This window comes from Megascapheus bottae, chromosome 1 (genome assembly GCF_031878675.1).
Source record: "Megascapheus bottae isolate mThoBot1 chromosome 1, mThoBot2.hap1, whole genome shotgun sequence".
Classification (NCBI taxonomy): Eukaryota; Metazoa; Chordata; class Mammalia; order Rodentia; family Geomyidae; genus Megascapheus; species Megascapheus bottae.
This window is the reverse complement of record NC_143509.1, coordinates 97,529,089-97,552,265: the sequence shown is the minus strand read 5'-3', so window position 1 is coordinate 97,552,265 and position 23,177 is coordinate 97,529,089. Positions and strand designations below refer to the sequence as shown.

The 23,177-nt window shown below is 39.9% G+C and overlaps 2 protein-coding genes across 18 annotated transcripts in view; both read left to right on the top strand.

Moving 5' to 3' along the window:
- The window catches only part of Paxbp1 (PAX3 and PAX7 binding protein 1), a 34,930-nt gene extending 14,098 nt beyond the window's left edge, over window positions 1-20,832 (top strand). Inside the window, exons 8-18 of the mRNA XM_090348822.1 lie at window positions 371-494; window positions 3,848-3,947; window positions 4,036-4,151; window positions 6,362-6,561; window positions 7,247-7,391; window positions 7,999-8,120; window positions 8,822-8,898; window positions 9,860-9,926; window positions 14,240-14,386; window positions 15,944-16,098; window positions 18,903-20,832. Coding sequence (XP_090204948.1) covers window positions 371-494; window positions 3,848-3,947; window positions 4,036-4,151; window positions 6,362-6,561; window positions 7,247-7,391; window positions 7,999-8,120; window positions 8,822-8,898; window positions 9,860-9,926; window positions 14,240-14,386; window positions 15,944-16,098; window positions 18,903-19,020 — 1,371 coding nt within the window. The 3' untranslated portion in view covers window positions 19,021-20,832. The remainder of the gene's footprint in view (window positions 1-370; window positions 495-3,847; window positions 3,948-4,035; window positions 4,152-6,361; window positions 6,562-7,246; window positions 7,392-7,998; window positions 8,121-8,821; window positions 8,899-9,859; window positions 9,927-14,239; window positions 14,387-15,943; window positions 16,099-18,902) is intronic.
- A 1,531-nt stretch (window positions 20,833-22,363) lies between these two features.
- Synj1 (synaptojanin 1) overlaps window positions 22,364-23,177 on the top strand; it is an 85,724-nt gene continuing 84,910 nt past the window's right edge. For 14 of the 17 annotated variants that reach the window (XM_090348723.1, XM_090348702.1, XM_090348710.1 and 11 more), the window contains exon 1: window positions 22,364-22,461. In XM_090348723.1, coding sequence (XP_090204849.1) covers window positions 22,364-22,461 — 98 coding nt within the window. The remainder of the gene's footprint in view (window positions 22,462-23,177) is intronic. The other 3 variants (XM_090348730.1, XM_090348717.1, XM_090348780.1) reach the window with 1 other exon arrangement.

Genomic DNA, 23,177 nt, shown 5'->3' with positions numbered 1-23,177 from the left:
GATCATGCTGCTAGAAAATTAAAATATACATTTGAAAGATTTCCAAGTTACTTAAATATTCTCGAGAGATAAAGCACTAAAATTTTTTGGCATTTCTTTACTTGCTCTCTTAATACTGTTAAATTTCTTAACCAAACTTTTGCTCCGACAACTAGGCAGTAGACATAGTAGCTCTGTGTGTGGATTTGAAGAAGAAATGGTGGCTTCCTATCCATTGCAAAACTGAACTGCTCTCATGTCCTGTTAGGAATTCGTGATTGTTTTGCCCATAGAGAGGGGGCTTTTTCAGAAATCCGGAAATAATATGGAACCCTCAAATAAGTAAGCACCTAAGGAGTTTGGTGTTACGGAGTGTGTTGTATTTTTACAGGTGCCACTGATTAATGAACTTGAATCAGCAATACATCAGCTGTACAAACAGCGAGCTTCCCGCCTTGTCCAAAGACGACAAGATGATATTAAAGATGAATCTTCGGAGTTTTCAAGCCATTCAAGTCAGTCCATCTTGAAGGTTTTTATTTTTCATTAAACAACCTTGTTTACTTAGTGCAGTCTAATTGAAAATTAGAGATCCCAGAGCTCTTTTTTTTTTTTTTTTTGAAAGAAACAATCTTTGTTATGTCAGGTAGATCTACAAACTATAGCAGCATGTATTTGAATTATGATAAGAAAATGTGGCTTCACAGAGGAATTAAAACCATGTACTAATATTCTTCTCAGTCTTACTCTCCTTTGCATGTATATTTTTTTCATTCTTTTATACAGCATAGTATGCCTTATCAGTGTTTCATCTTAAAACTATTATCTGTTTGGCCCTAGCTGATTTTTTTCCTACCATTTCATCATGTTCATAACCAAGGTACAAGTGCTGCTTTTGATCACAATAAAAGATTTTGAGTTTAGAGATTGGAAAGATTTATAGGGAGGATAATGAAAGAATTATCATACAACAAATAACAGCCTCAGATTATAGTTTACTAACCTTTCTTTTGGGGTAAAGCCAAAGCCAAGGTGTTGTGGGTTTTTTTTTGTTTTTCGTTTTTTGATTTTTTTTCTTTTTCCTGTTTTTAACATTCCTGTTTATATTTGCATTTTTAAGAGTCAGTGAATGTCTGCAGCTCTTGTTGTTTTGTGTAAAGGTATAGAAATTAAGTTTATAATCCTTTCTTTTAGGACATGAATTAGAAACAATCGAAATTAGTTTAGCTGAGATTTTTAGCTTCTTGCTTTTATAAAGCTTTTAGTTTAATTTTTTTCTATGGCCTTCCTAATTCTTGGGCTCTACCTGGGGTTTTCCTCATGTGGGTTCCTCGTGTCTTTTGTCACCTCTCTGTTCCTGGGTTAGCAGTCTCAAATGCAGATTTTTCTGGTACTGTCCTTAGAGATGCTTACTTGGTCTTGCATGTCCAGGAATCTGTGTGTTAAAACCACCACGACATGGTGCCACCAAGCCCAAAAGAGCCTCATGTTATCCTTAGTGCACTGCTTTGTTGTACAAGGTGCTCTTAGGTCAGGCTGAGTCCCTGAGAAGTCATCTACCTGTGTGTCTGGTGGGTTTTGAAGAGGCAGAAAAAGGCCATTCCATGGTCTGTATTGCTGAGGCAGACTTGGCATTGCTGAACCATATACATGGTCTTGATCTGTTTTTTTCTACATATGTTTAAATGTAATCACTGACATTGGATACCTACATGACTAATGCATCCCTCCCAAATCACTTTTGATCCAGACAGAACCAGATTTCTGGGGCAGATTACAGGTAACCACTCTATACTAAAGGGAAATAATTTCCTTTTAAGTTATATGGTTTGTGTGAGCTATCCATCTCATTAAGTAATTTCTCTATCATTTTTTTTTATAATGTGGAGCTATTTAGTTACGTGGAGCTTGAAGTAGGAGTTAATTGATGATAATTCTACTAAAATTTGCAAAGAATTGCAAGTTTATAGAAAAGTAAAAAATACTGTCCCGGGGAAAATACACACTAATTGCCACAGATTTGAGGACAAATAAATGGGGAATTGAAGAATCAGTTCATTAATCATTCTTTCAAAAAGAAAGAATACTTACTTGGCAGTTGGTTTGTAAGCACTTAACCTGCATTTACTGTGCATACTTCCTGCAGAAATGAAGGACACTGTAACTTAACATTGAGACATTGTCTCTCCTAGCTCTTAAACTCTATACTGTTCTTCCTTCTTAATATGAGCTATTCTGAAATGACAGTTTTTAAAAAATCTTTTAAAAAAGTTAAGGTCTAGAATAATTGGGAATCAGTGAAACGGAAAGCTGATTTTTGTTTTTGTTTTTCCTGTTACTGATTATGGTGACAAATATGTTTAGAAAAAATATGGATGAGTCTTAGGTGGATGCTTTTCACTTTGCTAAATCTAACTCCTTGGCTTATTTTCTGGCAAAGAATATCGGATCCCCATTAAAGATCCGCGGCCATAACCTGTTAGGGATTTCAGTAAAAGAGGTAGGACTTCACTTAGTGATCTGGTAGAGACTACTTTTTTTTTTTTTTTTTTGCTAGTAATGGGGCTTGATCTCAAGGCCTGAGAGCTGTCATTGGGCTTTCTCAAGACTAGAGCTCTACCACTTGAGCCATAGCACCATTTGCAGCTTTTTTCTATATATGTGGTACTGAGGAATTGAACCTGGGTCTTTGTGTATGCTAGGCCAGCACTCTACCATTAGGCCAAACTCCTGGTCCTAGAGACTAATTTGTGTGTGGGGGGGATGGTGGCTGGGGAAATTGTACTGTGGTTTGACCTCAGGGCCACATATTTTAGGCAGGCACTCTGCCACTCAAACCAGCCTCTAGAAGAAGTGCTATTTCTTTCAGACAACTCCTGACTATGTATACAGAATTTCCATTTTTGTTTTGCTATGTAAATGGGGGGTAAACCATTACTAGATGTCTGTCATCCGCAACTGGACGAAAAGGATATTGTAAGAAAACTAAAGCTAAATGAAAGCTTCAGGGAACTGATAGTAGTATCTTCATACTAAATACAAGTATAAGGATGCTATAAAAGAAATATTGGAAATGGTGCTGTAGCTCAAGGAGTAGGGTGGTAGCCTTGAACTGAAGAGCTAAGGGACAATGCCCAAGCTCAGAGTTCAAGTCCTATGACCAACCAATAAAAAAGAGGAATATTGTAAAAACAGAACCACCTCTTAGAAACTAAAAATATGGCAATTGAAAGACAAATAGGATAGTTGAAACACAAAGCTAGAAAACTCCCCTAGTTTTCAAAAAGAATAGATAAAAAAGATGGGAAACAGGAGAAAGTAAAGACCAGGTTATTGTGCTATGAAAGAATAGGGTATGAGATGTCTAAGTTACCTCTACTCAAGATTCTCAGTGCAATGTTGCCAAGTTCTAAGAATAGTGGATAATATAAATTCCTCCAAAGCATAACAAAACTTTATTCTTAGTCTTTCTTCCTACTTCTTTGTTGTCATTTCATGTTACTCTATATGTGATGTCTTAAGTTCTTTCTTAAAAATGTAATCTATTTTCCTTTTACACAGGTGATTTAGAATTTTAATTTGGTCATCATAAGAGCATAAGTTAGTTTAGACATAATAGTGGCCCAGTTAGTTGCATTTTTGTAGGCTTGTTATACTTGTAAATAAAGTTTTTCCTATTTACTTTCATGGGAGTCCAGAATAATGCTAAGATTTTATCTAAACTAAAAAACCTGTCTGATTTACCGCTTACTGCAGAACCATGCTGCTGAGATTAGCAAGCAGTCTATCATAATGGCTTGTTCTGTGCAAACTCTTCCTCAGGGTTGTTGAAGGAAAGTTTTTAATTTTAACTGTTGTTATTTTACAGATAAAGCTCTGATGGCACCAAATCTTGATTCCTTTGGGCGAGATCGGGCACTGTATCAAGAGCATGCAAAGCGTCGGATTGCTGAGCGGGAGGCCAGGAGGTAGTTCTAAAATGATTTTGTGGCTTCATGAGGGAATGGAAATGGTGTCTTTTATCATCTAATTTGAGAATTGGGGTTTATTCTCAAGAACTCGTCGGAGACAAGCCAGAGAGCAAACCGGGAAGATGGCAGATCACCTTGAAGGCCTTTCCAGTGATGATGAAGAAACTTCTACAGATATTACTAATTTCAATCTGGAGAAAGGTGAGGGTTTTATTTGGAAATAGCACTCATCAATTTGGTTTCTGCTCTGGGCTGGCTTTGAACTGTGATCCTCAGATCTTAGCCTTCTGAGTAGCTAGAATTATAGGCGTTAGCTACCAGTGCCCAGCTAATTTTTGTTTTTGTTTTATATCATGAAATGCTTCAGATTTTCTAAACCTGGGTTCTACCCAAGATTAAGCTCTGTATTTGGTTTCAGCTTTTACAATTTATATGTGTTAAAAGTTCATATCTATTGTGAATTTTTTTTTTTTTTTTTTTTTTTTTTTGCTTAAGCCTCAGCTTGAACTCAGGGCCTGGGCACTGTCCTTGGGCTTTCTCAAGGCTAGTGCTCTACCACTTGAGCCACAGTGCCACTTCCGGTTTTTACTGTATATGTGGTACCAAGGAATTAAACCTAGGGCTTCTGACATGCTAGGCAAGCACTCTACCACTAGGCCACACTCCAGCCCATGTCCCTTAGCTTTTTAGTTCAAGATTGGTGTTCTACCGCTTGAGTCACAGCTCTATTTCCAGCTTTGTGGTTATGAAATGGACAAGAGTCTCTTGAATGTGTCTGGCTGAGCTGGCTTCAGACTATGATTCTTAGATCTCATCTTCCTGAGTGGCTAGGATTATAGGCATGAGCTACTTGCATCTGGATCCCTATTCTTTTTATTTGAAGTCGATACTTGTTAAGAAACAAATACACTTTTAAAAGTGCATCCTATATTCTGGATTTTATGTTTCCTGATGGTATCATTTAACTTGTTCTTCCATTTATTAGATTTATTTTCTCTTTTTCTTTTTTGTTAGTACTAGAGTTTGAACCAGGCTTGGTGCTTGCTGGGCAAGTGCTTTACTACTTAAATCATGCCCTTAGTCGTTTTGCTTTAGTGTACTGGGGATGGGATCTCAAGTTTTTGTGTGGACTAGCCTGGATACAACTCTTTAGGCTTCTCATGTAGATGGGATGACAAACATAAACCATTATGCCCTGCTGATACCATGGAGGTCTTACTTTTTGCCCTGACTGGCCTATAGGGTGTTTTTGTTTGTTTGTTTTGTATGTCATGGGGCTTGAACTCCGGCCTGGACGCTGCTCCTGAGTTCTTCAGGTCAAGGCTACTGTGGTACCCCTTGAGCCACAGCCCCCCTGCCTGTTTTCTAGTGATTAATTGGAGATAAGAGTCTCAGGTTCTTTTAGTGCTCGGGTTGGCTTTGAACTATGATCCTCAGATCTCAGCCTCCTGAGTAGCTAGGATTACAGGCGTGAGCCACCTCCCCCAGCTCCTTGAGTACTTAAAGATAATTTATTCAATAGGTTTGATTAGAGTCAAGTAACTACTGCTACTACTACAACTGCTACTATCACTTCTATCACTGCTCTTTCCCTTCTGTCTTCTCCCTCCTCCACACCTCTTCCTTTTTCATTCTGAGTGCTTGTTTCTTATTGCACAATCATCACAGGGAAAGTTGTAGTCATCTTCCAGCCATTAAGAGGCTTACGGCTAACCTTGCAGTTAAGGTTATCAAGATTTCATCGTTCCATGGAAATACTCTTTCATCAAGGAATCTAGGGTATCACATTACTTTCTTACTCCAAAAGAATCTTTCATGGGCCAGGAGTTTGGCCTAGTGGTTAAAGTACTTGCCTAGCATGCATGAAGACCCGGGTTCGATTCCTCGGTACCACATACATAGAAAAAAGCCGGAAGTGGTGCTGTGGCTCAAGTGGTAGAGCTCTAGCCTTGAGAAAGTCCAAGGACAGTGCTCAGGCCCTGAGCTCAAGCCCAGGACTGGCAAAAAAAAAAAAAAAAAGAATCTTTCACTTAAGGTTCTTAGCATTTAATCAGCTGGCATTGGACTAGCAGTTACTCTAATTGTGTTGGAAGAGGTGATACAGTTGGTCACTGATCATAATGCACTGCTAATGTTTTTCTAGCAATTTGTGTACTGAAATTTGAGCCATGAAATTTGAGCATTATGTAACAAAATCTTGATAACCGAAAATTACATATATTGAAAAAGATGTTGTTACACCTATAAAGACCGTGAAAAACATGAGTTTGTACAATAGACATATTGAAACACATTTATCTGTTTATTCAAACTAATTAGTAAACTTTGAGGCTTTAATGTCAACAATGAAAATATTGAACTTTGTTTTTCTACTTAATACTAACCGTGGTTCTCTGGGGTTTTTGTCTTAGATCGCATTTCAAAAGAGTCCAGTAAGATCTTTGAAGATGTCCTTGAGAGTTTCTATTCAATCGACTGTATTAAATCACAGTTTGAAGCATGGCGTTCAAAATATTACATGTCCTACAAAGATGCTTACATTGGTCTTTGTTTGCCAAAGTTGTTCAATCCCCTCATCAGACTTCAGCTCCTCACCTGGACTCCTCTTGAGGTGGGTTGTCATCACTGAAAGCAATATGGTCTTGTACATTTCTTCATAGATGTAGGCGTAGGGTTAATATAAAAATGTATTACTTTCGGGCTGGGAGTTTGGCCTAGTGGTTAAAGTGCTTGCCTAGCATGCACAAAGACCTGGGTTCGATTCCTTGGTACCACGTACATACAAAAAAAAGCCAGAAGTGGTGCTGAGGCTCAAGTGGTAGAGCTCTAGCCTTGAGAAAGTCCAAGGACAGTGCTCAGGCCCTGAGCCAAAGCCCAGGACTGGCAAAAAAAAAAAAAAAAAAATGTATTACTTTCAAATAATTCTGCAGAACTCTGGGGCTGGTTGTTGTGCCTGAGTTCTTCAGCTCAAGGCTACCGCCCTACCCCTTGAGCCACAACGCCATTTCTGGTTTTCTGGTGATTAATTGGAGACAAGAGTCTCAGTGCCTGGGCTGGCTTTGAACCGTGATCGTCAGATCTCAGCTTCTTGAATAGCTAGGATTACAAGTGTGAGCCACCACACCTGGCCCCCTACTTCTTCTGTGCTCATCTGGAGACAAGTGTTTCCTATACTTGGTCTTGTTCTTACTTGTTTACAACCAAAGCCAAATCAGGTTTTTATTACTCTTAGCATGGCTGGAGGCAGAAATAGCCATTATTTTAAATGTTTGAGAAACATTTTTACTGTGTTGCAGGCAAAATGTCGTGACTTTGAGAACATGCTGTGGTTTGAATCTTTGCTGTTTTATGGTTGTGAAGAACGAGAGCAAGAAAAGGATGATGTAGATGTTGCTCTGCTACCTACCATTGTGGAGAAGGTGATTCTTCCTAAACTAACAGGTAAACATGTCTGGGAACTGTTTCCTAAGCCTGGTTCTTAATCCAAACCATGTTTTTGAGAGATAAAATAAATAGCAGGTGGCTTAAGGAGAGCAAATTCTTCTCTTAAAGTCTTGAAGACTACCTTGGGATGGGGGTAGAGTGGGGAGGGGCAGTAATTGATCCATAGGTGGATGTTAGAGACCACTAGGGCTGTCCAAAGACACTGGTAAGGGAGTAGGGGGGAACATATGTATAATTAATCTAGAGAAAATTTTCAGTGCTCTCATTTTTTTTCTCAGAGAAATTAGAATTAGAATTTTAAATACTAAAAGTGGATTTTGAATTTCTTAGTAATTCTTGGTGCTGAGATGATATCTTTTAGAGTACAGAAATCTCCATGTGTTTATTTTCATTGAATAGCATAAATAATAGGAATGCTCATTACTTCTGCATATCCCTGACCCTTGTAGTTCCCAGAGAATCAGACAAGGGAGGCTGAAGTTTGTGTATAGAGACAGGAACAGTTCATCAAGATTGCATGTATAATTAAGAGAACTACTTGGCATCAGAATAAGTAAATTGCAATTTATTTCAGTATTTCAACATAATTCTTTTTTAAAAATAGTGATAGCTGAAAATATGTGGGACCCATTTTCTACAACACAGACTTCAAGAATGGTTGGAATTACACTAAAATTAATAAGTGGCTATCCTTCAGTAGTGAATGCGGAAAACAAAAATACCCAGGTAATTTTTAATTCCCTTCTTTGGGAAGCTTTTTTCTTCTTTTAGACACAAGCAAGAGTTGTGAGAACAAGTGACTTATTCTCAATCAGTCAGGAATCTGCTTCTCACACTTCACCGGAGCCCCTAAAGCTTGAAATATCCAAAGGTGGAGATGCTAAAGTGGAGGTTATTAGTCAGTAAACTTCCTGTTTGTGCTACTTCTCACACAAATGTCCCTTTAAAAACTAGTTTGGGAGAAAAAGAAAACTATAAAACTACTAAGATAACAATTTTTTTTGTGTGTGTGTGTATGTGTGTGTGTGTTTACATTTAAATAGTGAAAACTGTTCTTTTATAACCAACTTTTAAAAATTACACTTTTATTTTAAATAGTTGTACAAAGGGGTTTTAGTTCAGATTATAAGTACAATGCATCTTGATCAATATCCACCTTATAACTTCTAAATTAAAATTGCTATTCTCTCTCAGTGAACATTCTAAGAGCTTAATATGGAATTTTCCCTAAGCTGATTTTGAGAATAAGCAAATTATGTGTCTGGTCCTAAATCTTTATTATTAGTAAATATAGGGGGTAAAAAGATTTATAAATGGCTTTTTTGTCTTGTTTTGTTTAATAATTGTTTAGGAACCACCTAATAGAGCTATTAGTATTAAAATTATTTAAAATTATTGGAATATATGATGTACTTCTAATTCTTTAGGTATACCTAAAGGCACTGTTATTGAGAATGAGAAGAACTTTAGATGATGATGTGTTCATGCCTTTGTATCCCAAAAAGTAAGTAATACATGGGAAGATTAAACATAATACTCTTGATTCTCTTTCAGAGAAGGCTTGTCAAATTGTAGAAAACTAAAGAGAGCTTGAAATACAAAGTTTACCTTTGTAAGCCATTATCTCAGAGACTTCAGTGGGGAAATTGTTTTCTTAACCGGAAAAGGCAATTCATGTTCTTGGTCAGATCCCAAACTGGCTTTCTGTGGACCTTTTTTTGGGGGGGGAGGGTGCCAGTCTTGGGGCTTCGGGGCTTCAAGACCTAGGTGCTATCCCTGAACTTTTTGCTCAAGGCTAGCTCTCTAGCACTTGAGCCACAGTTTCACTTCCTGCATCTCACGGACTTTCCTGCCCAGCCTGGCTTTGAACTTGAGTTCACTTCCTTTATTGTTGAGATGAGTTGTCCACCACTGTGTCCAGCTATTACTGATTCATAATGGGCTCTCATGGATGTTTTTGTCTAGGCTTTCTTCAAATCTTAAGCCTCCTGATCGCTACCTCCAGAATAGCTAGAATTTACAGGTCTGAATCACTGTACCTGGCCCCTACTTGTTCCTTTATTGACCTATTTTACCTGTAGAAATTTTGTAAAAATTATATTGCACTTAGCCGGACGAAGTGGCTCACACCTGTAATACTAGCTACTCAGGAGGCTGAGATCTGAGGATCAAGGTTCAAAGCCAGCCTGGGCATGTGAGACTCTTGTCTCCAATTAACCACTAGAAAACTGGAAGTGGCACTGTGGCTCAAGAGGTATGGTGGTAGCCTTGAGCTGAAGGGCTCAGGGACAACACCCAGGCCCAGGGGTAGAGCGGTAGCCTTGAGCTGAAGAGATCAAGGACAGCACCCAGGCCCAGAGTTCAAATCCCATGACAGACCCCCCCCCCCCCAAATTATATATAATTGCACTTATGTATAAACTATTTGTTCATAATATATTTTTCTTTTTTTCTTTTTAACTTAGTGTCTTAGAAAATAAAAATTCTGGGCCTTACTTGTTTTTTCAACGACAGTTTTGGTCTTCAGTTAAGGTATGTATTAATAGGCTAAGAGACTTTGCTTTTGTTTGGGAAGCATTTTTATTAACTCTATATGTACACAAGCTTAATTTTGTTTCAAAAGTTCATTCAAGGGGCCGGGAGTTTGGCCTAGTGGTTAAAGTGCTTGCCTAGCATGCATGAAGACCCGGGTTCGATTCCTCAGTACCACATACATAGAAAAAAAAAGCCAGAAGTAGTGCTGAGGCTCAAGTGGTAGAGCTCTATCCTTGAGAAAGTCCAAGGACAGTGCTCAGGCCCTGAGCTCAAGCCCAGGACTGGCCAAAAAGAAAAATTCATTCGAAATAGCCTTGAGCTGAAGAGCTCAGGGACATCACTCAGGCCCAGAGTTCAAGCCCCATGACACTCCCCTTCCCTGCAAGAAGAATTTTTCACTGAGTTTGATTTCCACAATACAAAATGAAATAATATTGGCTCATGGAGTACCAGAACTTCTGCTTAGTGTAAGGAATATATCACTGAATGAGGTAGAACTACAGCTTTCATAGAGTTTACATACAGTCCCAGCACAGTAGATAGCAAACAGGTAAATCATAGCTGAGTTATAAAGGGGGATTCAAGGTTGTAATGGCTACTGCAAAGGATCTCTGCTTGCTAGTCTCAGAAATACTTGCTACCCTGAGAAATTAAGTAGAATTTGGCTCTGAGGTGAACCTAGGGAGACTTGGGAGCAGGGTGCGGAGATTATAGAACAGTTAGAGTTAGGGAGGTGATCAGGAGTCCATTAGCTTGTGGTTAAAAATTTTATCATAAAAGTTTCAGTAATCCCCTAGACTGATTTTTTTTTCCTTTTTCCTTATTTCTCCAATAACCTCCCCTCCCATCTTTTTCTTTCCTTCCCTCTCTCTCCCTCATTTCCTCTTTCCTCCTTTTTTCCTTCCCTACCTCCTTGTCTATATCCTTCTCTCCTTTTGCTATATACAGTTATGTGAGCTCTCATGAAAGAATGTAATTATATTGACTCCAAAATGAAAGACATGTTACACTTCCAGTGTTCCCAGAATTTATTTTTGTAATCAAGCCTACATCTTATCGCTGGCCACCTACCAATCTGTTTTTCTTTGCAAGAATGTCTTATCAGTGGAATTGCACAGTAGGGCCATTTTGAATCTGCTGTTTTCTTCTAACATTATGCATTTGAGTATTGTCAGTAATTCACAGCTTTTTATTGCTGAGTATTATCCTACCATAAGGTGGATGGATACACTGAGGTGTGTGTGTGTGTGTGTGTGTGTGTGTGTTGCTTTCTAGCCCCTTACTGAAGATTTGGATTGCTTCCAATACGGGACAAGTATGAATAAAGCGGCTGTAAGGGATTTCTGAGCTGATAGCTTTTCATTTCACGTGAGTGACACCAGTAGGTAGGCTGTTCTCCAGAGTGGCTGAGGCTGGGCCATTCTGCCTTCTCCCCTAGTATGTGGATGTTCTCATCCTGCTTTCTCTCCTCATACGGGGCATTGCCTGTTTTTTTGTGCTTCTTTGCCATCTCTCTTTATTCCTCATCTAATTGTCTTCTCAGATTCTTTGCTCATGTATTAAATTGCACTGTTTTATATTGTCCTTTGAGAACAGTCCTTTGATAAATGATTTGTTGTTTACTTTCATTTGTTTTTTTTTAATCTGCCATGTTTCTTCTTGTAACAAACATTCCATGCATAGAAGACTTAATTTTGATAATATTCAATGTATCACTTTATGCTGTTGTTATACATGAATTATACCTAAGAAATCACTATTCACTAAAGATTTAGTTTTACATTTAGTTCTATGATTGTTATCATTATTATTATTATTTTTTGTTTTTTTGTTTTTTGTCAGTCCTGGGCTTGAGCTCAGGGCCTGAGCCCTGTCCTTGGACTTTCTCAAGGATAGAGCTCTACCACTTGAGCCTCAGCACCACTTCTGGCTTTTTTCCTATGTATGTGGTACCGAGGAATCAAACCTGGGTCTTTGTGGCCAAACTCCTGGCCACTAGTTCTATGATATTTTGATTTAGTTATTGTAGACATGAGGCCTATTTTAAAGTTTGTTTGTTCCAACACCATTTGTAGCAAACACTGTCCTTTATTGAATTGTTTTTATACTTTCATTGAAAACTGACCATATTTGCGAAGGTTGTGTAAAGGATTTTAGCATAAGAAGAACATAAATTGCCATTTTTTTTATTCTTTTTTTTTTTTTACAAGGACTTTTTTTTTTTTTTTTGGCTAGTCCTGGGGCTTGAACTCAGGGCCTGGACACTCTCCTTGGACACTTTTTTGTTCAAGGCTAGTGCACTGCCACTTGAGCCACAACACCACTTCTTGCTTTTTCTGTGTATGTGGTACTGAGAAATCAAACCCAGGGCTTTGAGCATGCTAGGCAAGCACTCTACCACTAGGCTATGGTCTCTGCTTGTAGAACTGGTATTTGAACTCAAGTCCTCATATATGCAAAGACAATTACTTGCTCAGTCCCTGCCTCCTGAGTAGCTAGGATTACAGTGTGAGTTACTTTACCTGATCAAAATTTTATTCGCCTCTGCATTTATCATTGTCTTTTTTTTTTTTTTTTTTTGCTTTGATTACAACTTTGAAGATATCTCATTTCTTTGAATCTTTTTTTTTTTCCCATGTGGGACAGGACTTGACCTTTGGGCCTGGCGCTGTCCCTGAACCCTTCAGCTCCAGGCTAGTACTCTACCATTTGGGCCACAGTGCCACTTACAGTTTTCTGGTTGTTAATTGGAGATAAAACTCTCATGGACTTTTCATGCCCTGGCAGGCTTTGAATTTCAATACTTAGAAGTAGCTAGATTACAGGCATGAATCATCAGCATCTGGCACTTTGAATCTTTAGTGTCTTGGTGAGGTATCTGTAATGCTTTCTTGTACAGTGGGCAAGACAGTGAGTCACAAAATAACTTGCCCAGAGTCAGTGTATAGTTGTAGAGATGGAAACCAGCTTAGGCCAGTAAGTCTCTTGAGGGCTCCTCTCAACAGGGTTCTGTTAGAGTACAAAAGACCTCTATTGTGTATAATGGATCTACTTCTTATATACCAAGATGATGCAATATATTCTTGGGATACATTGAATGATTGAATAAAGTCATATAGATTATTTTCTGTTGGTTTGTTTCTGTCATGGAACCCTGCTTGAGAAAGGTTGCTCCAGAAATCAAACGTTGGAATAGCTTCAGGATACATGAAGAGATAGCAGTGGTAGTGATGAGTTTAGTGTCAGAGGGAACTAGAGAGGCAGAGATGGAATCAAGTTACTTGAGAGGCCAAGAATTACCAATAGGTTTCTGGCCTGAGAAAGCTGTTGAGCAGTGAGTCTCATTTTACTGAGTTGAGAAGTAATCTAGAAATCTTCTAGATCTCTTCTAGAGCTCTAGAAATTCTTGTGTTGGGATGAGATATATTAGTTCCATTTTATTCAACTAGTTTTTTGTTTTATATGTATTGACCTTGAGTAGCTTGAACTATCCAGGATATAAAACTGAGCCCCAGTTAGTAAGATCGGTTAGCTATAAAGTGTTAGTCAGAAAAAAAATTGCTGTGTGTGTGTGTGTGTGTGTGTGTGTGTGTGTGTGTGTGTGTGACAGTGACATCAGATTAGCTTAGGCTTTATTTATCTATTTATTTATTTATTTTGGCCAATCTCAGGGCTTGAACCCAGGGCCTGAGCACTGTCCTTGGCCTTTCTCAAGGCTAGAGCTCTACCACTTGAGCCACAGCACCACTTCTGGCTTTTTTCTATGTATGTGATACTGAGAAATCAAACCTGGGTCTTCGTGCATGCTAGGCAAGCACTCTATCACTAGCCCAACTCAGGCATAATTTGAAACTTAAAAATCAGCATGAAGGGGCCGGGAGTTTGGCCTAGTGGTTAAAGTGCTTGCCTAGCAGGTTTGAAGCCATGGGTTCTGTTCCTTGGTACCAAATACACAGAAAAAGCCAGAAGTGGCACTGTGGCCCAAATGGTAGAGCACTAGCCTTTAAAAAGTCCAAGGACAGTGTCCAATCCCTGAGTTCAAGCCCGGGCTTGGCAAAAAACAAAACAAAATCAGCATGGAAAGAATCAGCATTGCCAAAGTAGTACTTTCTGAACTGATAGACAACATTTCTTAGTCGCCCTTAACAGTAACAGTGGCTACTAGCTACTTGTGGCTACTTCAATCTTAACTAAGTAAAATTTAAGATTCAGATGTTATTCTGGGAACTATTTGGACACTCTGAAAGTATTTTACTTTGTAATTAAATGCACTTTGTTCAACATTGTTTCTTATTTTCTATTCTTCTTAGCTATTGGGAAATTTTCTTCAGTGGTATGGCATTTTTTCAAATAAAACGCTACAGGAGTTATCAATAGATGGTTTATTAAATAGATACATCCTTATGGCCTTTCAGAATTCAGAATATGGAGATGACAGCATCAAAAAAGCTCAAAATGTGAGTTAAATGATCTATGTTCTAGTATTTAAAGCATCTGGATTAAAATGTGTTGTTGTCTTGGTTTTTGAAGGGGATGAGAGTGGCATAAACTTCCTTTAGTTATTGGTAATGGTGTGAGGATGGATGATCATGTGTTTATCCTCCTGGTAGTTCCACCCTTTCCAACACTGTCACATATAGTCTATCATTGTGTACATGTACAGAGCTGTTTATATCTATGTTTATAGGTATTAGCAAAATTACACTGAATAAATACTTTGACCAATGCTAAATGACTTCTATTTAAATAATAACTTATTTTCTGCTTATGTAAGTTATACAGTTTGCTTAAATGTATCCTTTTTGGTTTTCGTTATTTTATTGTGGTACTGGAGTTATATTTTAAGGTTTCTTACTTTCTAGCCAAGTATTCTATCCATGTTCCTAGCCCCCCCAAAATACATTTTGAGACAAACACAAAATTAACAGGTTTTTAAGTAGCAGTGCACAACTTTGAACAATCAGCATAAGTCTCAGATGCTATCCCTTAACACCTAACACATTTATGTATATTTTATACAGGCATTGATTTAGGCTACATGAATATGATGTCACCATAACATTAAAAAGTGATTATATCTTGGGTTTTTTTGTTGTTTTTTATTGTTGTTTTTTTTGTGGTTCATGGGGCTTGAACTCTGGGCTGGGCACTGTCCCTGAGCTCTTCAGCTCCAGGTTACCACCCTACCCTTTGCGCCACAGCCTTACTTCCATTTTCTAATAATTAGCGGGAGATATCAAGTTCTTTAGTGACCAGGCTGGCTTTGAACCAAGATCCTCAGATCTCAGCCTCCTGAGTAGCTAGGATTACAGGCATGAGCCATCTCCCCTGGCATTCTTATTCCTTTGAGAACCTTTCTAGTGTACATTTGTCACTGTATCAGAACATTCTTCTTTGTTGAAAGAAGTACTGTAATCATGTGTTTCATTTAATTAGCATAGTTTTTAAAAATTTTTAAAATGTCTCTATTAAAGAATTTATTAACATTGATTTTTACATCATATTTCAAATGTTGGTTAACAAGCAAGTATTCAAGAAGGGAATCTCTGTATACAATCATTGACACTTAGATTTTAGAACATAATTAAAATTAGGCTGAGTTTTTTATGTTTATATGTCATCAATACATATTAATCTATGTAATAAAACATGTCTATAGAGTCATAAATTTTTATGTCTATATAGTTGTGTTTATATTTCCAATACCATGTCCTTAGCATTGGGTATGCAAATATTGAGTCATTTAGTTATTGAGTCTTTAAAAAAAATTTGTTTTGAGTTAATCCATTGATTGAAATAAAATTCAGAAACATTGATACAGTTAATGTAGGAATGTGTTAATGTAGAAACACATTATGTAATTTTAATAAGTTTAAAAAAATATCCCTTCTGAATAATTAACTATAGTTTAATGGCAATTCTTTAAGTATATCATACCCAGTATCCAGATTCAGCTTTTAGACATGTTTTGTTACTATGTTTTAACTTTTATTTTATATCTTTCTTCTACATAGGTAATAAATTGTTTCCCTAAACAGTGGTTCATGAATCTGAAAGGAGAAAGAACTATTTCTCAGTTAGAAAACTTTTGCCGATATCTGGTACACTTAGCAGATACGATTTACAGGAATAGCATTGGATGCTCTGATGTGGAAAAAAGAAATGCTAGGTAATGTTTTCATAACTTCTGTAATGGTATAAAATTTCTTTTTTTCATATTTAGGGTTATTAAATTTTGTGTGTGGAGGGGTCAGAGGGCTTGAACTCAGCCTGGGTTCTGTTCCTGAGCTTTTTAGCTCAAGGCTACTGCCCCCCCCTTGAAGCAAACCCCACTTCCTCTTTTCTAGAGGTTAATTGGAGATAAGAGTTTCTGGTCCTTTTGTGCCTGGGCTGGCTTTGAAGCTTGATCCTCAGATCTCAGCCTCCTGAGTAGCTAAAGATTACAGGCGTGAGCCACCACCTGGATAGTAAATGTTTTAAGATAATCTATTTTTATTTAAATTGTATATTCACTTAGTATTATGAGACTGTAAGCCTACAGAGTCTTTTTTGTTGTTGTTTCCTTTTTTAAAACTATACTGGTGATTGAATTCTGGGCCTCTGATGTGCAAAGCAAAAGCTTTACCACTTAAGCTATATCTCCAGACTGTTTTCCATTGTTTATTTTTGAGGTAGGTCTTGGGAACCTTTAACTTGGGGATGTCATGAAGGACAGCAGACGTATGTGCCATCACAGGCACATGTGCTATCACAGGCACCTGTCTCTTGGGCTTCTGCTGTAGCTGGCATAATCAATAAGCATGTAGTATTGAGGTGAGCTGTATCTTGTGAACTTTTGCTTGAGTCACTGGGTCTACACATTTTGGCACTTTTAATGGCTTTCCAATGAAGTTGTTATAATCATGTTGATTAGGGAAGGGTAGATACATACAGCAAGGACCAGCTCTCTGGAATGAGCAAGCTATGTCGGTTTTTTGTTTTATTTTTGTTAGTCCTGGGGCTTGAACTCGGGGCCTGGATACTGTCCCTAAGCTTACCCTCTGTGCTCACGGCTAGTGCTCTACTACTTGAGCCACAGTGCCACTTCTAGCTTTTTGTATTTATATGGTACTGAGGAATTGAACCCAGGGCTTCATGCACACTAGGCAAGCACTCTATTACTAAGCCACATTCCTAGTCCCTAAACTATTGTTTTTTTGTGTCTTCTCAATAAATACTTGGCGAGATCCCAGGGTCTTAGAATATCACAAATTTTGGTCCTTTGAGATTTAGTATATAGCTCTATACCCTGGAAAGATGGCTATGTATCCAGGCATGTCAGAATGGCAAGACAGGTGGATTCGCAGTTTGAGGCAAGTCTGGTCTAGCTACCCAGGAGGGCTTAACTTCAGAGCTTTTCTGCTCTGTGTTAAGATTTCTTTGTATATATCATGGAGCAAAAGTTATCTCGTGATTTTTTTTGTATGTGAGAATAGTTTTTATGTCTGATTTTTATGACAAAGCTAAAACAAGGCAAATGAATAGTAACAGTATAGGTAGTATTGGTTTATTTTTTGTACATTTTGGTGTCAGTTATTTGTTGGCATTAATTTTTTGGGGGGGAGGGGTTGGTCGTGGGACTTGAACTCTGGGTCTGGGTGCTGTTCCTGAGCTCTTCAGCTCTAGGCTATCGCCCTACCCCTTAATCCACAGTGCCACTTCTGGTTTTCTGGTGGTTAATTGGAAATAAGAGTCTCATAGACTTTTAGTGCCCTGGCTGGCTTTGAACTGTGATCCTCAGATCTCAGCCTCCTGCGTAAAACTAGGATTATAGGCGTGAGCCACCATGCCTGGCTTTTTTTTTTGGTGGGGGGGGAGAAGGGAGTCAGTCATGGGGCTTGAACTCTGGGCTTGGGTGCTGTCCCTGAGCTCTTCAGGTCAAGGCTAGTTAACACCACCACTTGAGCGAGCCACAGCACCACTTCTAGTTTTCTGGTGGTTAATTGGAGACAAGAGTCACAGATTTCATGCCCAAGCTGGCTTTGAACCACTGCCTCCTAATCTCGGCCTTCTGAGTAGCTAGGATTTAGGCCTGAGCCACCCAGGGCCTAGCTGACATTAATATTTTTTCCTCAACATGTTTTTTTTCCTATCACTTTTTAAACTTTGATTTACATAAACAGCATTTTTTTTGTTTGGTAGCTAACTTTCAACAAACAGTATTTGCTTCTCAATAGAGAGAGTTTCAGGCACTATTTAAACTCCTGCTGTATATTAACACAGAGAGTGGGTTCCCTGTGAGTCACAAAGTTTTACAGATTATAATCGCTCCCTAAAAGATATTTATTACTAAAATTTAATAGAGCCATGAGAAAAGTGGTTCAACCTTAAACGGAGTCATTCTTTAAGAGGACTTCCTGAATTGGTAGCCTCAGTACCATCTGGGAGCTTGTTTAAAATATGCAGTATGCTAGGTGATCTGTATTTACCAGTCCTGTAGGTACTAATGATGTTGCCAAACTTATAGGGTTTCCTCTTTAGGTAGGATGGTTTCTAGCTAGGGTGATAAGATTCTTCTTTGTTTAGTGAATGTCTTAGGAATAGAAATTATGCAGGGTCCGGGGATACTGTGGTAAAGGCACATAGATATTTTATGTTCCAGCTGTACTCAACAAGAGCTAGAACTATGAGTTGGGAAGGAAAGGCAGACAGGTCTGTGGTAGAGTTTAAGAGCAATCATTTTATTTTGCAGATATTGATGCAGGTCATTGTTATGAAGTTGTTTTGTTTCTGTTGTAAAAATGGTTTTGTGTCTTTTATGTGGATAAATATCAGATTTTTTTAGAAAACATACTGTAACTTGAATACATGTATACATACTTCCCATACTTAAAAATGTGTAATTAGAAAATTTGATTTGAAGTCTCTAGCATGGTTATAAAAAAACATTTTCTTTTAATTGTATTAATGAGATACAATTTTTTTTTCTTTTAGGGAAAACATAAAACAAATAGTAAAACTTCTTGCCAGTGTTCATGCTTTGGATCATGCCACGTCTGTTGCAAGTGATCACAATGTAAAAGAATTTAAGTCATTGGTTGAAGGAAAATAGATCTGTGAGACTGGAAAGCTTTTTTGCTTTTAAATATCATTCCTAGTGTACAAATTTTGTAAATATGTAAAGTTTCTTAAATTGTAAAATACTAATTCTCATTTTAATACAAAAATCCATTATATTCAATACTGTGTCCTTAAATGCAATTTCTTCAGAATGAAAGGAATTAAGATTATTTCTAGGAGTCTATGAATGTTTTCTTTACTGCCTGTCATACTTTGTTTACAAAAGTATTTTGTATGGTCATTTAAATTTATCCTGTCATTTAACTGTCCTCTATAAACAATGTGTGCAGTGTAAATTGTGTAATTATGCATATGTATATATATATATATATTTATACCACCATGGACCTTCACACTGGAAATGTGTGGTGTTTTTCTACAGTGGAAGCCTTTAACAGCAGAAAATGATCCAGTAGCAAATTGTCTTAGAGAAATTACTACATTGTTGCAACAAAAGGGCTGGCAAGTGACTAAGTAAATGTTCATCCTCCTTGGTTAGCGTTGATGTCACTCTAGCTGTGCTGCCTTAAATTGAGAGTTTAGTTATGGATGTAGTCATTGAGTGAATGTTGATCTTTCTTCATTGGATTAGCACTGTAGGCAATTGTGGGTTTAATGTGAACTCAAAAAAATATATGCAATATAGCTTCAGGTGGAACATAGAATTTTCATAAGCCCACAACCTATCTGCATGGTTTAAATTGACTGTCCTGTCTCATACATTTTTATTTTTTTACTCCCTGCCAAGATTACAGATACATGCATTTGAATTTTAGTAGTCTTATCATTACATTTTAAATCCCACATATGTGAGTTATATATGCAATAAAGAATACGCCTTGCTGATTAGCCACACACAGGCAATTTAATATCCATGGTCTTCTATAATGTTTATACCACATTGTAAATATTCGGAGAACTTGTTTTAAAGTTTATGCTTTCTGATTCTGTGATTTTCAAAAGAGGAACTTTTTGGAAATTAAGGAGTATGGTTTGATAATTATTCATGTAATTAAGCTTTAGTCAAGCATTAAATTAATTTTTAAATATATTCTTTGTTGTATTTTGCTGGTGACTAATTTTAGAGTATTTCATATAACCCTAGTGTAGTGAGAAGCCATTGTTTTGAGTGTACCCTTGACCAAGGCAAATAATATTTAAAACAGTGTCATACACTATGTCAGTTTTATCTTTTTCATAAAAACATTGCTTAATCCATATTCTTCATTCTGGATGATTTTAGACTTTAGAATTAAAGTCAGATCACTTGATCATCTTCAGTGGAATAAAACATTCATATATAATCAGGCCTTAAACAATGTGTTTCCAAACCAAATAGATCATTGCTCTTACATCTAAGAACTATTCCAGAAAATAAACTCAGGCTTTTAACCTGTGAAATCCATTGAGCTTCTTGGGTGTCAGGATTGAACACTGCACTAGGATTTTGATGGAAGGTGAATTTATGATAAAAAGACTGCATCAAAGAAGTGATCTATCTCTCAGGCAATTTTCATTCCTAAACTGGCTAAAGGACATTATTTCTTATGAGGGAAAAATCTCCATTTGCTGTAATGAATTACTCCAAATTGGTTCTAGAGGCCGAAAGTTGGAAATCTGGAAGTCACATGTGAGCAAGATCATACTTCCCCTAGAAGCTCTTGACTCATTCTTTTTCTTTTTTTTTAAATCTAGGAATCAAACCCAGGGCTTGGTCCATGCTTGGTGAGCACTCTCACTAGATTAAGCTCCGGGCCCAAAATCAAAAGGAACCAGGAATAGACTGAACATTGTTTCAAAAGAGCTTAGTGTTTGTGAGTTCCCATCTACGTAATATTGATGTACAATTTACTAAAGTCTCTCCTGATACTTTTTTTGTACATACCAGGTTTATAAAGGAATTGAACTTGAAATTGCAAGTAAGAAAAGTTCCATTCTCACCTAATTCCAATTTAGGTTTGTCATCACATCCCCCTTCTCAGAATGCATTCTGCAAATTAAACGGATTGTTCTGGGAAGGAAAATGTATAGCCAGAGTCCAGTATACTAAATTTTAGCTTAGTATGGAGCTGCTGTGGGTAAACCACTACAAAGAGCAAAGCTTTCCTAGGGAGATAAGAATGAGATAAGAGGGGCCGGGAGTTTGGCCTAGTGGTAGAGTGCTTGCCTATCATGCACGAAGACCCGGGTTTAATTCCTCAGTACCCCACATACATAGCAAAAAGCCGGAAGTGGTGCTGAGGCTCAAGTGGTAGAGCTCTAGCCTTGAGAAAGTCCAAGGACAGTGCTCAAGCCCTGAGCCCAAGCCCAGGACTGGCAAAAAAAAAAAAAAATGAGATGAGAATCTCCAGTTGCCAGAGCTAAATCTGAATGTTTGATTCCCCCTATATTGACTTGAAGTGGTTTCTTGCCTACCATATTTTAGCTAATTTAGCATCCTGAAAACCGGGTTGGTCCAGCTTCTCTAAAATGGAGAAATGATAAGTCACATGGTAGAGCCCAGAGGAGGAAATGGTGTTGTGCAACTTAACGAATTTAAATTCTGCTTTTGCTGATAAAATAGTACCTAAAAGGGGAAGAGGTGTGGTTTTTTTTTTTCTCAATAAAAGACACAATGAAGGCAAATGGAAAATTCTTTTGGAGTTCTGGGTTCTTCGTGTTTGCAGTGGAACCCAAGTAAATCTGAAATGCAAATCATATCCAGGCAGGATCTGCTTGAGGGATGCAGATCAAAGACTTGGTTGGCCATCCAGTGACCCAGGCGTGTTTTAGCTCTACCGGGCGGGCACCGCCGGCACCTTCTCTAGCCCAGGGGGAGGAGAGACGTCTCCAAAGCCAACCTTAGTGCATCCCTCTTGAAGCAGGGCGCTGCTGGCGGCAGACACCATGGACAGCTCTCCAGGCCAGGCTCCGTGGGCCCGGGCGCCCCGCCCCGAGCCAACCCCAGCCCGCTCCGCCCGGCGGCCGGCGGGGGCGGCCAGGGCGGGCCCCGAGGCCCAGCCGGGCACGACAGGACACTCAGCCCCCACAGCCTCGCCCGGGGTCCCGCCCCGGCGCCCGCGGGGAGACGGAGGGAGCCCCAAGAAGCCCACGTGAGGGGCCGGATCCTCCTCCTCCCGGCATTCCCGGCAGAGACACCCGGCGTGGGCTTCCACAGGACCGGCCTGCCCGAGCCAAGGTCGCCGCGGGCGGGGGGCGGCGGCCGCAGTGGGTGCCCGCAGCCGCAGTGGGGGCCCGCGCCCCCGCAGGACGGCCAGGCGGGGGTGGGGCCCGCCCCGGACGCCCCGCCCCTTCCCCCGCAGGGGGCGGTCCTTCCGCCCCCCGGCCGCTACGCAATGCGGAAGACATGGGTTTGCTGGGGCGGACGTGACGTTTCGGGCGATTCAGGCAGCAGCGGCGGCTGCGGGAGGAGGAGGAGGAGCCGGAGGAAGAGGTGAGGTAGCCGGCGGGGGGGCGGGGAGTCGACACCGCGGAGTCAGACACTCCGGCTCCGGGGCGGACGGGCTGTCGGGCGGACGCTTCGCCTGGCCGTCTCTATCGCCGCGGCTTCCGCGGGGACGGGTGAGAGGCGGCTGCGGCAGCCCGGCGGGTGGTGAGGGGCGGCGGCGGCGGGGGGAGGCGCGGGCCGCGGCGGCGGGCTGGGGGCTGTGGTGACAGTGCCCGGCAGCAGCCCCCGCAGGCCGGGCGGGCGGCGGGACGTCCCTTGGGGCGGAGGGCGTTGGGCTAACCGGCATCCCCGTCCCCTCAGGGAGGAGCCGCTGCGCTCGGCGGGCAGCCGCTCGGGAAGCGCAGGCTGCGCGGCTCCCCTCCGCTGGCCGTGCTCGCGGGGTCCGGGGCTGGGCCGGGGGCCGAGGTGACTGGCTGGGGTCGCCGCCGTCCCCGGGAGAGCCTGCGGGGCCGGCTAATCCTTTCCCCACCTTGTTAACCTCCCGGACACCTCCCCTCCCCGGCCCCCCCCCCCCCCGGCCTCCGAGGGTCGACTGCAACTTTCCCAGTCATTTCCTTCCAAGCCCAGAGACCCATCGTGCAAGCTGGAGCTCGTAAACAACCCCGAAGGGAAACACGCTCAAGAATCTTCCACGCAAACATCGCCTTCATCAGATCTGAACTTACAGTGTTAAAACCCTGTCCTGTCTTCCTGGCTTCCTC